Source organism: Archocentrus centrarchus, chromosome 5 (genome assembly GCF_007364275.1).
Source record: "Archocentrus centrarchus isolate MPI-CPG fArcCen1 chromosome 5, fArcCen1, whole genome shotgun sequence".
NCBI lineage: Eukaryota > Metazoa > Chordata > Actinopteri > Cichliformes > Cichlidae > Archocentrus > Archocentrus centrarchus.
In genome coordinates this window covers 11,149,506-11,163,476 of record NC_044350.1, presented here as the reverse complement: position 1 = coordinate 11,163,476, position 13,971 = coordinate 11,149,506, and the positions used below count along the sequence as shown (strand labels likewise).

At 41.3% G+C, this 13,971-nt stretch overlaps 2 protein-coding genes across 3 annotated transcripts in view; one reads left to right on the top strand and one right to left on the bottom strand.

Annotated features, from left to right (window-relative positions):
* Nucleotides 1-13,971, bottom strand: part of kiaa1328 (KIAA1328 ortholog) — a 57,628-nt gene that overhangs the window by 13,355 nt on the left and 30,302 nt on the right. The window contains exon 12 of one of the 2 annotated variants that reach the window (XM_030728525.1): nt 9,220-9,566. The exons of the other annotated variant lie outside the window; for it this stretch is intronic. Within the exon in view, the coding sequence (XP_030584385.1) occupies nt 9,509-9,566 (58 nt within the window). The 3' untranslated portion in view covers nt 9,220-9,508. Of the gene's footprint in view, nt 1-9,219; nt 9,567-13,971 lie in introns of those variants that run through there. 2 annotated transcript variants of the gene reach the window in all.
* The window catches only part of celf4 (CUGBP, Elav-like family member 4), a 94,623-nt gene that overhangs the window by 65,671 nt on the left and 14,981 nt on the right, over nt 1-13,971 (top strand). The window contains exons 3-5 of the mRNA XM_030728528.1: nt 3,252-3,300; nt 11,228-11,356; nt 12,326-12,405. Of these exons, the coding sequence (XP_030584388.1) occupies nt 3,252-3,300; nt 11,228-11,356; nt 12,326-12,405 (258 nt within the window). The remainder of the gene's footprint in view (nt 1-3,251; nt 3,301-11,227; nt 11,357-12,325; nt 12,406-13,971) is intronic.

The following is a 13,971-nucleotide window of genomic DNA, read 5'->3' as shown; positions in this document are numbered from 1 at the left end:
AAAGCTGACCTTGAAGCAGTTTATAGGTCTAGAGTAATGGAAACCACTGATAGAGAGAGCCCATGAAACAGCACTCAGCTTTCAGTGACAAAAAGAAAATAATGGTTTAACCACTTAACATTATTTTGAACGGTATCTAAAAATTTATGAGCGAACATTTCACGTGCTGGTGCTCAAGTGGCAGTGAAGGATTAAGGGATTCACTGATTAGCCTGTGCTCACTGGATTCGGCACGTTGAGAATGAAGAATTGCAGTTTTAATAAAATCTAGCCCTTTATATATTATTACATATAAAATATTGATCAACTATATATTGCATATTGTACTCATCTCCATGCCCAAATATTTTTTTGTAGCCTCTCTAAAATCTAAGTGCTGAGTTAAATTAAAACCAGGATAATTAAACAAAATCTCAGTGGGTCAGTGTCATCATATACCATGCAGGTTGAGACCGACACTTGCATACAGAACTAGTTGAGGTGGAACACAATTAGATCAGAATGAGGTCACACCATTTCTATGGGTCATAGTAAAAGTGCTCATATGTATGCAGGCTTATAGTCCCCCTGGGAGCATTGAGCTGACCTTGTTCCATACACTGATCTATATCCTCAGCCACCCCTATGTCCTCTTTTCCCCCCTCTCTTCTTTCCTAGCCCACTTCCTTTTTTCCTTTTTCCATCACTACATTTTTTCCTCCTGAAACCCCCAGTCCCATCACCACCACTTTTTTCACTTTTTCATTTAGTTTTTTTCTTTTCTTTTCTCACCCAGTTTGATCTCATCTTTCCTTTGATCACCTGTTTTTCTGACACTTTTTTGATTCACATACAGTCATGTGACAAGAAAGTTTTGACAGCGCTCTATCCAGTCATGTAAAAAACTAAGTACACCCTGTTGAGTAGCTTGTAGAGCCACCCTTAGCAGCAGTCTCTCATGTCATTGTGGAGTAATTTTGGCCCACTCTTCTTTACAGTTCATTGAGGTTTGCAGGGTTTATGCACACCTCTCTTAAGGTCCTGCCACAGCATTTCAATCAGGTTGAGGTCTGGACTTTGACTGAGTAATTGCAACACCTTGATTCTTTTCTTTTTCAGCTATTTTGTTGTAGATATGCTGGTGCATTTGGGCTCCTGTTGCATGACCCAGTTTTGGCCAAGTTTTAGCTGTAGGACAGCTGGACTCACATTTGACTCTAGAATACTTTGGTATACAGAGAAGTTCACGTCAACTCACTGACTGTAAGGTGTCCACTTCCCGTGGCTGCAACACAAGCCCAAATCATCACCCCTCCACCACCGTGCTGACAGCAGGTATGAGGTGTTTGTTTTGATATGCACAGCACCGTGTTTGGTTTTCTCCACTTTGGTCTTGTTTGTCTAAAGGACATTGTGCCAGAAGTGTTGTGGTTTGTTCAGATGCAACTTTGCAAACCGAAGCTGTGCTGTCATATTCTTTTTAGAGAGAACAGGCTTTCTCCTGGCAACTCTTCCAAACAAGCATTAATTGTTCACTTTAAATTTATTGTGTTTCTGAGGCCAGCAGAGTCTGAGAGGTAGCTCTTGGGTTTTTTGCAGTTTCTCTGATCACTGCACAGTCTGATCTTGGGGTGAATTTGCTGGGACATCCACTCCAGGGCAGACTGTGGCATTGTATTAACAAATACCTGAATGCTCCAGACCAGCAAAACTGCCAAAACTTCTGGTTTTATAGACATGGTCACACTTGTTTGATCATTTGATTAGCAGTATATGGCTGCTACTTACCCTCTTAATTTCTAAGTAAACAGTAAGGGTTTACTTAGTTTTTCACAGGTCTGCACTCCTGTGTAGTCTTGTGAAAACATTTTTTTTCACATGACTGTACTCTCACTTTTTCTCATTTTTAACTCACTTTTTTTTCCATTGCCCATTTTCTTTATCCCCTCTCGTCCTTTTTCCATATCAACAGCCAGTCTGATAAATAATGCATCACAGCACATTAAAAACATTAGCAGGGTTCTCTTGGCTGTCAAAGAGAGGGAGGAGACAAGGGAGATGGGGGAATGGGTAACTCAAGTGTTGTGGAGAATGATGTGATTTAATATTAGCAGCTGAAAAGCGCCAGAGAAGGTTGAAGGTCCAAGCATTAATTGTGTTTGTGCCGTGTCCTCGTGCTCAGAGTTTTTTTTTCCTTTGGTGAATCATCTGAAAGCTTGCAGATTCATAAGGGTGATGACTGTATCAGCAAACTCAAAAGAGAAGATTTAATGACATTTTGCAAAACACTGATTCTGCATCACACAGAACCTTGACCTTTCCCTTCTCCCTTTCATCCCTCACATTCCCCATGTTCTCCTCGCCTTTCCTTTTCTTCTCCGCTCTTCTCCTCTCCTCCTCTCTCCCCCTTTCCTTCTATTCCTCCTGGCAGCGTGGCGATTGGCATTATTAAAAATTGATTGGTGGCGAGCGTTTAGCAGGGTGGCGAGGCGGAGAGGAAAATTTTGACAGGCAGGAGTGAAATGAAAGGAGGGCCTCAGCGGACTCAGTGTGGAAAGGTCTCAGTGGGGGACAGCGTGTGTGTGTGTGTGTGTGTGTGTGTGTGTGTGTGTGTGTGTGTGTGTGTGTGTGTGTGTGTGTGTGTGTGTGTGTGTGTGTGCGCGCATGTGCGTGTGTGGGTGTGCATGTGTATATGTCTGGGTGTGTGCATGTAGTTGTGTGTGAGACTAAGAAGACTGCGCAAAAACAGTTTACACTGAGGCTTAGGAGTTTGAAAACCAGCGCAAGATACACTTTTCACTGTGCAGTATGTATTGTTTGTGTTGGCTGTGCTGTATGTGCATATGCATCCACAAAAAGGTAAAGATTCAAAGCCCACATTGATGATATTATGGTGGCACATCAAGCCTCCAGAGGCAGACACATTCACAGTAGCTCTGCCGACCCGCTGTTACCTTTCCACCATCATCCCTCCATCCTTCTTTCTATCTTTCCCTTCATCCCTCTGCTTATCCCCCTTTCCAACCCTTCTCTTTCCTTTCATCTCAGATCAAATAATATTTCCAACCCATATTCCCAACTAGCTATTCCCCCAATGGCTGTAAGCGCTGCAGCTTTGGAGACTTTCAATACATTTTACCCTCAATTTCAGCAGAGTGATTCTAATAAAGTTTTTTTAAGAGGGTGGGGGGATAAAAGCATGTTGCTTTTTTCATCATTACACGATGCTAACTGGGTTCCTTGTCTCTTGGTTTTTTCTTTCTCTGTCACAGATGAACAGACCAATCCAGGTGAAGCCAGCAGACAGTGAGAGTCGAGGAGGTACTGTATGACCCTCTTTGCTGCTTTTTCTCCCTCTCTTCCCTCCACTTCCATTCTTTGTTCTAGCCCTAGAAGCATGTTGCCTGTACGTATCAGCCTCACCATTATCTGTCCTATTAAACGATGCCCTGTACCTCGACGCGGGCTGACAGCGCGGCCTAGCCAGACCCTCCAGTTTTCAGAACACATTATGTAAACAGCGCTCTTCCTGGCCAGTGCCGCCTCTAGCTCCTTTACTTGAGTCTCATCATATGCACTGATGCATATACACACACGTATACATACACAGATATATGCGTGAACTGTCATTTTTGAGGGGGAAATGGGTCACTTTGTTTGTCAAACACCAAAGCAAACAAAGCTTATGTCAGCCAAATGAACTGCAAATTTAAATGACAGGTCTGTGCAAATGAAAGTAAATTCCAGTCTAGTTTTTTTGTGTGTGTATGTGCAGCATGTCATATTGACAGCTAAGGCCGCTTAAAGCGAATTTTCTATGTCTAGACAAGTAGTGACCTGCTCCTGACATCAATCAATGGACTGTACAAGACAAGATTGATGCAGTTTGACCAATTTTGGCTGAAGTCTTTCAAACTTTGCAGTTTTTAATATAACTGGCGCCACACTGATTCTCCAGCCACAAGAAAGATGGAAAGGGTGAGGGGAGAAAAAAGGAGAAGAAATGGAGCATGCAAGGAGTCTGTTGATAAGGTTGATAAGCGGTGGAAGTCTTCGGATTGAGAGAGAGGTGTTAGCTTGTAAAAAAATAAATACTGCACGGAAACTGCAACTTCCTCTTCCATTTAGTTTCTTGGTTCTCTGAGAATGATTGATGGAAAGGGGAGAAAAGAGGCAACACTGAGAATGAGGAAAGTGAAGGCGAGGCAAGACATCCATACTTCTCTCCTGCTTATCTAGTCCCCTACACTGCTAGTTTTCCAAGAATTTTCTTTACTTCTTGATCCCACATTTTCACACAGTAAAGCAAAGCAACATAATATAGTGCCAAGGCATCACTTTTCTAATTGCACTGGTGGAGGAATAATTCATCTTTCAGTTGCACTTTCAGTCCAGCAATAATGTGGTAATAGTCGGGTGAAAAGGCAAAAAGAAGAAGGTAATAATATGGAAAGAGCAAATTATTACCATTTAAGTACCAGGTAATAACCAAGTAACGTCTTGTATCAACAATAGTTTTAGCTGAGTAATATTACAGACATTTATGTAGCTGGATGATAAGGGGCTGGAAACTGGGGATAATAATATGGATACAAATGCATCCCTATGAGGCAAAACCAATTGTAGTGATATTGATTGAACACTGTCATAACCTGTTACCATGAAATCTTAATATCTGTGTATCTGAATTTATATATACTGATTTTAAAGTGGTAGCAACCTCATAATGAGTTTAGTACCTTCTGGCCCCTTGTGACCCAGTTACATAAATTTCAGTATAATATTACTCAACTAAAACCATTGTTGATATAAGTTGTTAGTTGGTTGTTACCTGGATATTACTTTGATAATAAATTGCTTTTTCCTTATTATTACCTGTTTGTTGCCACCTTATTACCCCACTATTACCACATTATTACTGGGCTGTAATAGAAAGTGCTATCCATATTTACTCAAAAAACATGAATCAAACATAAAAAAAATACTGACTTATTATACAGTACCATTTTGCTTTTGTTGCTGGATGAGATAGCAAAGTGTAAGCTATAGTTATATTCTAGTAATCCAGCGGGTTCCAACCTAAGGATGTGTCACAATCTGCAGTTTCAGCAGAAACACTATTATAGGGGACCTTTTTTAGGGGTCAAATAATAGTAAATACTTTACATCTGAAAACTGGCATGGATCACCAACTAGGCACTTCTTTTATTGTAACGGTGCCAGAAGCCAAGAGGTTTGAAGCCACTGATTTAATGCTCTGTGTTTTAAAAGCTTGACATAAGTTTTAATGCAAAATCGAAATTTGAAGACTATATCTTCCTAATAAAAATAAGTGCATTGGAGTAAGAAGTCCAACACTTCATTGTTAAATTAGTTTAACAATAAAGTTGCAAAAAGTGGAAAATATCCAAGTAAATCTGATTCACATACTGCACTTGACTAAACATGCACTTTACTTTCCACCACTAAGAAGAAGAAGCTGTTTTCAGTGATAGTGTGAATGATAATAAGAGGCACTACATCCTAAACTTTTCTATACATTACTAGATGTAATTTTATATGAGAATGCGAATGTGCTACGCAGTCAGATCAGACTTTAAATAATAAATAAAGCAGCTATTTGTCCAGCAAATTCACAGCTAGCAAGTGGCTGTCCTATGTCCTACGCCTATGCCCCTCACCTAAAACAAACAGAATTTCCAGTACTGAGTCTGCAGATACCACAAGCTATCTGCTGTGGTGTGCTGTGTGTGTGTGTGAGAAAGGAAAACTGGGGACAACGTCCCAACCTGATAGTTTCCAGAGTTCATGTGTGAAAACAGATGTAGTGAAAACGGGTCTGTGCAAGTGATAAAAAAAGGAATACTGTTAAGTGTGGCAAAAATCAATAATGAAATTGGAAACTAATACTTTTTATGTATCCTGGTAGAACTTGAGCCAACTGAATATTACAGTAGAGGGAGATCAGGGAGAGCCACTGTCATGAACTGCCTGTGTGTGTGTGTGTGTGTGTGTGTGTGTGTGTGTGTGTGTGTGTGTGTGTGTGTGTGTGTGTGTGTGTGTGTGTGTGTGTGTGTGAGAGAGAGAGAGAGAGAGAGCTTTACATCGTTATTGAGACTCTGGTGTATATTGATTTGCTCTCTTGCTGAATATGAGTGTGTGTATGTGTGTGTAAGTCCTTTCACAAAGAAAGATGTAATGTTTATTGGTGGCTTCCCTGGAGAATTGTCGGCCACCAGTGAGGTGTGTACTATGAATGTGTATGTGTCTAAGAAAGATGCGGGGGGTGCGGGGGGGGGGCAAACATTTCAAGATTTGCGAGTGCGTGTCGGTGCATATGTGTGTCCACCTCTGACGTGCGCTACATTCTTGTAAACACTCACCGTCCCACCCTGCCCCCTCCCCCGGTGCAAGGCCAGAGCGCAGATTAGTCTTGTTGACTTGGCAAGGACACCCTGTCAGGCACAAGCAGCAGGGAACGGACCCTCAATACGCATACATGCACTCATGCGCGCTCACAGATACCCACACCTAGACACGCATTAATTTGCAGAGCACATTCAGAGCCTCAATTGCACTGAGGCTCATTAGTTTCCAAACGTATACATCCTTTTTTCCACAAAGCTCAAATTCTATGCGATGCGGGAACAGATGATGACAGCCCCGCACATCGACACATCTGCTGCTGTTGGGTTCTTACACACTTTCACTGTCAGCTTCACAATTCTCCTCAGCCGCTCATTCAGTGACTCAACTACACTGTCATGTGCTGACACTAATGAACTAGTGCCGGACCTTGGTCTGTCCATATTTTATTAGAGCCCCTGCATGACTGGTTTGTATCTGAATATATTGTTCTACGATGTATTTGACAGCATGTACTTTTATATGTGGAAAAAATTGTGGTGAAAAAAAAGAAATTTGGTTTTGATTATGAATTACTTGCCAAAGAAGAGGACAGCAGCTAATATATGTAAATGGGTTACTGCTACATGTTCATACAGTACCAGTCAAAAGTTTGGACACACCCACTTTTGACTGGTACTGTAAATGAGAATTAAATACATAAATGTATTAGGTCTTGGCAGTGAGAACTGATACATTTTTTTCCTGATGCTTTATCTGATGTAACCCTATGGCAAAAGTAGGTATGCTACACTATATTGCCAAAAGTATTCACTCACCCATCCAAATCATTGAATTCAGGTGTTCCAATCACTTCCATGGCCACAGGTGTATAAAAATCAAGCACCTAGGCATGCCGACTGCTTCTACAAACATTTGTGAAGGAATGGGTCGCTCTCAGGAGCTCAGAGAATTCCAGTGTGGTACCGTGATAGGATGACACCTGTGCAACAAGTCCAGTCATCAAATTTCCTCACTACTAAATATTCCACAGTCAACTGTTAGTGGTGTTATAACAAAGTGAAAGCAATTGGGAATGACAGCAACTCAGCCACTAAGTGGTAGGCCACATAAAATGACAGAGCGGGGTCAGTGGATGCTGAGGCTCATAGTGCACAGAGGCAACCAACGTTCTGGAGAGTCGATTGCTACAGACCTCCAAACTTCATGTGGCCTTCAGATTAGCTCAAGAACAGTGCTTAGAGAGCTTCATGGAATGGGTTTCCATGGCCGAGCAGCTGCATCTAACCCTTACATCACCAAGCACAATGCAAAGCGTTGTATGCAGTGGTGTAAAGCACACCACCACTGGACTCTAGAGCAGTGGAGACATGTTCTCTGGAGTGACGAATCAGGCTTCTCTGTCTGGCAATCTGACAAGTCTGGGTTTAGTGGTTGCCAGGAGAACAGTACTTGTCTGACTGCATCGTGCCAAGTGTAAAGTTTGGTGGAGCTGGGATTATGGTGTAGGGCCTGCACAGAGTCCTGACCTCATCCTCACAGAACACCTTTGGGATGAATTAGAGTGGAGACTGCGAGCCAGGCCTTCTCATCCAACATCAGTGTCTGACCTCACAAATGCACTTCTGGAAGAATGGTCAAAAATTCCCATAAACACTCCTACACCTTGTGGAAAGCCTTCCCAGAAGACTTGAAACTGTTATAGCTGCAAAAAGAGGGCCGACATCATATTAAACCCTATGGATTAAGAATGAGATGTCACTCAAGTTCATATGTGTGTGAAGGCAGATGAGCAAATACTTTTGGCAATATAGTGTATATTGAAGGACTTAGCCATGCTTTTCTTTAGCCACAGGAAAAATGTGCACAGAGCCTCCCACACTCATGTAGCTGTCTCCTGGATTCAGCGTAATCTTTGACTTATGCATATTAATTCCTACTTCTATATAATACTAATGGCAATATGTTGTTCTGTGAAAAAGGAAAAAAAAAGTTCCCTGGCTAGACTAGGGAACTGACCTTAGTTAAATTTTAATCATGTTCTGACCTGAGGAAAGGCACACCCACACAGCTGCCTTCTCTCATATCTGACACCTGTGACAGGCACAGCTCCTTGCCTATAGGTTGTAATTTTAAATGACTGATTCTATGGGGGGAAAAAATGTCAGACTGATGTGACAAGCAAGACCCGTGCATTGTCACACTGTCATTTTGAGTTTCTATCTTGTCGTGCCATTTCATATCTGACAAAAACATCTGATGAAACAGCTACCAGCATGCTGTGTACAGGATGTTGTCTCACCACACATTATGTATTCACATTTATGTAAACATAAAATGTAATACAAGATGATTATCACTTGTTGGCTGATAAGATATCTACACAACTAAAGATTCAACGGGGCTAACATTTTATATTTCATATCATTCGTATTCTGGTTTTAAAACTATGACATGAAATCCTCAGAAGGACCGAGTGACTTAGTGAAATTCCCTTCCACAGTGGAAGTGAAGTGACTAGTGGTGAGATGCAGGTGGCTCCCACAAATCAATGAATAGAAATGGAAACTGTTTAATTTGTCACAAATACCTCGCTCTAGAAGGGGTCACTGTTGTTTCACAGCAGTAAGCAGTGGCTGTTCAGAATCCTTCTTTAGTTCGTTAGTGTGACTTTCTTTGTCTCAGTAACATGTGTTTGCCATTGTGAGATATTGCTACAGCACAGAAATCATCCAAAAACCAAAAATAAGGTTATTGTGTTTTTAATTGCAATAACTGTTCTGATTTTTACAATTATTTCCCCTGACAAATACCACCCATGTGAAAACATTCTTTAAAAAAACACTAAACCTAACAAAGTAATAAACACTAAACTACAACTAAACATTTTCAAGCACTGAAAACTAAATTGAAACTAGCAAACCCACTCTGGAAACTAACTGACGCTAAACTGAACTGAAAACAAAAACAAGTAATCAGAAAAAACAAAACCATAAAAGCTCGGCACCCGGCCTCCGTGATGATCTGCTGCACGCCCCGTTGTTCCGAGAACAAGTCCTCCAGTCTCCAACATCACTTAAGGGGGCCCAGGGAGAGGGCGTCATCAGCGGTGAGAGAGGAAGCATAAGCTGGACTAGCTGACCGGCTCACCTGTTAACTCCTGTTAAGCTTCTCTCCAATCGTCACTCTGCCAGAGTTTCATCCCCTGACTGCTTTTCCTGCTGTATGAAATTAAAAAACACTAAATCTCTGAGCAGCACTACTTCTTCTCATGTTTGACTGAGGGAATATTAGAAGCTACATTTACTCATTTTGAGGTATAAAGTGTTATTTTACGAGGGTACTGGTTAGCATGATAACTTAAGAAAATACCTCTGCAACATAAAAGATGTTGAAGATGGAGCTGCCAGGCAAGGAGGAAAAGAGGAAGACCTCAGAGGAGGAGGAGTGAGGATGTAGTGAAGGAGGACATGGAGAGGGCTGGGGTAGCAGAGGAGGATGCTAGAGATAGGGTGAGATGGAGGCAGACAATCCACTGTGGCAACCCCTAAAGGGAGCAGCAGAAAGAAGAAGAAGCAGATCTCTGTATAGGGTTATATAGGTGTCTTTGACATAACATCACCACTGCTATTACAGTTCTTTACCTGTTTTTGCCAAGGAAGTACAAAGCAAGATACAACAGATGAAGTCCAGAAATTATTACACAAGACTGAGATACTAAGCAGATATATTACCTAGCAACAGCATTCATAAAACTTGGATGCCATCTTCCCATGGCATGCTTTATGACCTGGTTCATAAGCTGCAACATAAAGTGAAGACTGACACCACACATTTATTTACTTACTTATTTTTTTTTTAGAAACATGGGCTTTATTTTAAATTACTAAAAATTTTCAGCTAAAACAGCAGCCACAGCCAGGAGAGCCTAACGAGGTGTCAAAACAAGAGGTGTCCCTCCCAAGCAAACCTCACACATCCCTTTATCCACACCTTTTCGGGTGGAGACAATAAGCAATTAAAACCAGACAACACCCAAAAAACGCTCACACTGCAACTGCAGGAGCGAGCAGGGTTCACAAAGGGGCGTGGCACAGGAATCCAGTTACATCGCCCATTAACACAGCTGCAAACATTTACCACAGACACAGGATGTCAAGCAAGCTCAACTGAATGTGATGGGAGAGAGCGCTGTTGTTAGCATCAGACATACTGTGCTGTGCATGATGTTAACCATGTTTCAAACGAACACAGACTGCACAGAAAAGGGCTTCCTTGCCTTGATTATGATTTCTGCAAATACGCAGTGGGCAGCTGGTGAAGTAATATTAATACATTTTAAACTGAATATGCAGAAACAGCTGTGTACATCAAATAAAATGCACACTTTTAATAACATAATACATTAACCAGCAAGTCCATCTAAAATGCACATTACAGGAGCACCACTGAGTAAGAAATACACTAAGACTGCAGAATTACAGCCAGTGAAATTCTAAATGCTATGGCTTTCTGGCTTTATGTAATTATTTTTCTAGCACTATGAACTTTTTGTGAACTGTTATTCTACTATAGCTTTCTATTTTTTTGGGCACATAGCTTCAACTCAGTTGATTTTAACCCTTAATGGCATCTAAAGCTGTGTTTGCAATGAGAGTTAATCAGCAGATAACAGAATTTGTGCAATAATTCCGGTATGAAAATTGTTGCATTCGACTGTATCACAAATCTTTTCTTTGACATTTGCCATTTTCTATGCATATCTAAGGCTGAGCTAAAATGCTTCTGTCTCAGTGACATAGCATGTCTCCTTGTAGAATACCAAAAAGCATGTCCTGATCTCCCGATCTTCTGATTGTGACCTATTCCTTTTTCCTTTTAGAAGACAGAAAGCTTTTTGTGGGCATGCTCAACAAGCAACAGTCAGAAGATGATGTGCGGCGCCTTTTTGAGTCCTTCGGCAGCATCGAGGAATGCACCATCCTCAGAGGTCCCGACGGAAACAGCAAAGGTGAGTTTATAGCTGTTTATGACTTTGAGCCGGCAGACTTTTTTCACAGGCTACTGCACAGAAATGATTTGGCCTTTCAAAGTTGGTGACTTTGCCAAGTTCTTCTTAAAACACTCCACGCTGAGTGATGTCAAAGCGGGCTATTTCACAATCATCAGAGGAGTCGTTACATAAGAATACTGGAGTTCTGTAAATTTCAACAGTAAATGCCATTTTTAAAGCTTCGCCCAAAGGGATGAGAGATACAAACCACCAGCTCTTTACAGATGAACCCCATTAACCTCATGAGTCAACCTACAAGGCTCTGATAAAGAAAAAAATATATAAGTCACCCTCCTTATTAACCATCGGGCTTCATGTCATGCCAGAAAAATGGCCTTTTTAAATGTTGTCAGAGAGCTACACAAGTTCACTGCATGAAGTTCATCAGTGGGCTTAGCAGCTAATCAATGAGACTTGGTGATAACTAAGCCTGATGATTACAGTGGGCTTGATCATTCTGATTCCTCCACGAAGCTCCATTAACAAGGCTTCATCAGCCAGCTTACTCAGCTAAGTGGGCTTTAGCTCAATAATTACCGGGAACTTGATCACTCAAATTTATCAACGGTGCTTGTCAATAGTAAGCGACACCAAAATGCTGTAGCATTTTGAGCTGTATCTGAAGATCCTCAAAGTTGTTAACAATGTCAGATTGGCACATTTAGTCTACTGAGCGTCGATCAGCATTGATGTAGCAATCTGCAGCAAAGAAGGCTTTCTTCACTAAATATTTGTTACTGTACAAAACTCATCCTAGGTGAAAAAAGGGGAACTCTCTGCTTGTTGTATTGTTACTATAAATGCTTTGTTGTGATACTGTATGATATACTTCTCAGGAATTTTTTTTCTTTTGTTCTCATGATCTCATTATCCCCTTACTCAGGTTCTCCTCTCTCTCACTCCCTCTCTCTCTCTCGTTCTCTTTAGGCTGTGCGTTTGTAAAATACTCCTCTCATGCTGAAGCTCAGGCAGCCATCAGTGCACTACACGGGAGCCAGACAATGCCTGTGAGTAACTGTGTGCATGCATGTAGGTGTGTGAGAGAGGTGAGTCACAGAGAGAGATGACTCAAATGGTGCTTATATTCCTTATAAATTTAACTCAGGTTATACTTTATCAGTCCCGGTGAGGAAATTTGTCCTTAGGGCTATTCGATCTTTCCATCTCAGCTGAACCATTTTTTACACTTTTTTTTTCTGGTGAAAGATGAATCTGTGTCATGAGATATCTCAAATATCAGAGCCAAGGAGTTAGACACTTTTTAAAAAGGGGGTGGTCATGTGTACCATATTTGCTTAAATTATAATGCAAGTCTAGGGATTAAAAGGACTACTTAGAAATATTGTAAACCTATTATTTTGGTAGACAGGCACCCAAACTTAATGACATTTTGAGGGTTGGAGCACACTACATAAGACCTTAAATGCAAGGGAAATATATGCTCAAGTATACCTGTTAAATTGCTCATTAACATCAGCTAATCACATGGTAGCAATTCCATGCATTTATGCATGTAGACGTGGTCAAGACAACCAGCTGAATTTCAAATCGAGCATCAGAATGAAGAAGAAACGGGATTTTTAAGTGACTTTAAATATGTCATGGTTGTTGATGCCAGATAAGCTCGTCTGAGTATTTAAGAAACTTCTGGGATTTTCCCACACAAGAAGAAGAAGAAGAAGAAAGAGCTTTATTTGTCACATACATTTACATGCAGTGAAATTCATTCTCTGCATTTAACCCATCACACACATGGAGTATGTAGTACACACAGCACAGCATGGAGCAGGGGGCAGCCAAAGGGCGCCCGGGGAGCAACCTGGGGGGGTGGGCTTGCTCAGGGACCCACAGTGATGCCAGCCCGAGGATTTGAACCAGGTTCCTCTCAGTGATGAACCCTCTTCTTCTCCCCTAGGCCACCACTCCAAGTTCACAGAGAATGGTCAAAAAAATAAAAATTATCCACTGTTGATGTCAGAGGTCAGAGGAGAATGGCCAGAGTGCTTTCAGCTGATGGGAAAGCAACAGTAACTCACATAACCACACATTACAACCAAGGTGTGCAGAAGAGCATCTCTGAATGCACACCTGGTACCCTGAAGCAGGTGGGCTGCAGCAGCAGAAGACCATACCGGGTGCCACTCTTATCAGCTAAGAACAGGAAACTGAGATTACACTTGGCACAGGCGCATTTTCTTGGCAGAGCCTATCTGAGTATTGTTACTGATCATGTCCGTCCCTTTGTGACCACAGTGTGCCATCTTCTGATGGCACACTGTGGTCAATACACTAACTAGAACCACCAGTGCAAGCAAAATAGACATGGAAAGGCATGTAGTAAAGGCCTCAAATCAACCATTTAGATCTTATTTACATCTGACATTTTGAACTAAAATACAGCATGAATACAGTATGTTTAAACAATATGGCTATAAATTTCTTATGTGTAAAATGAGCAGATATTTTACACAGGAGTCCAGACTTTTCACCATTTACTCTTTTGGTGATTTAAGAATAATGTCTTAAGAACAAAAAAGTGCTTAAGATGCTGCATTGTATCAGCTACGACAGCT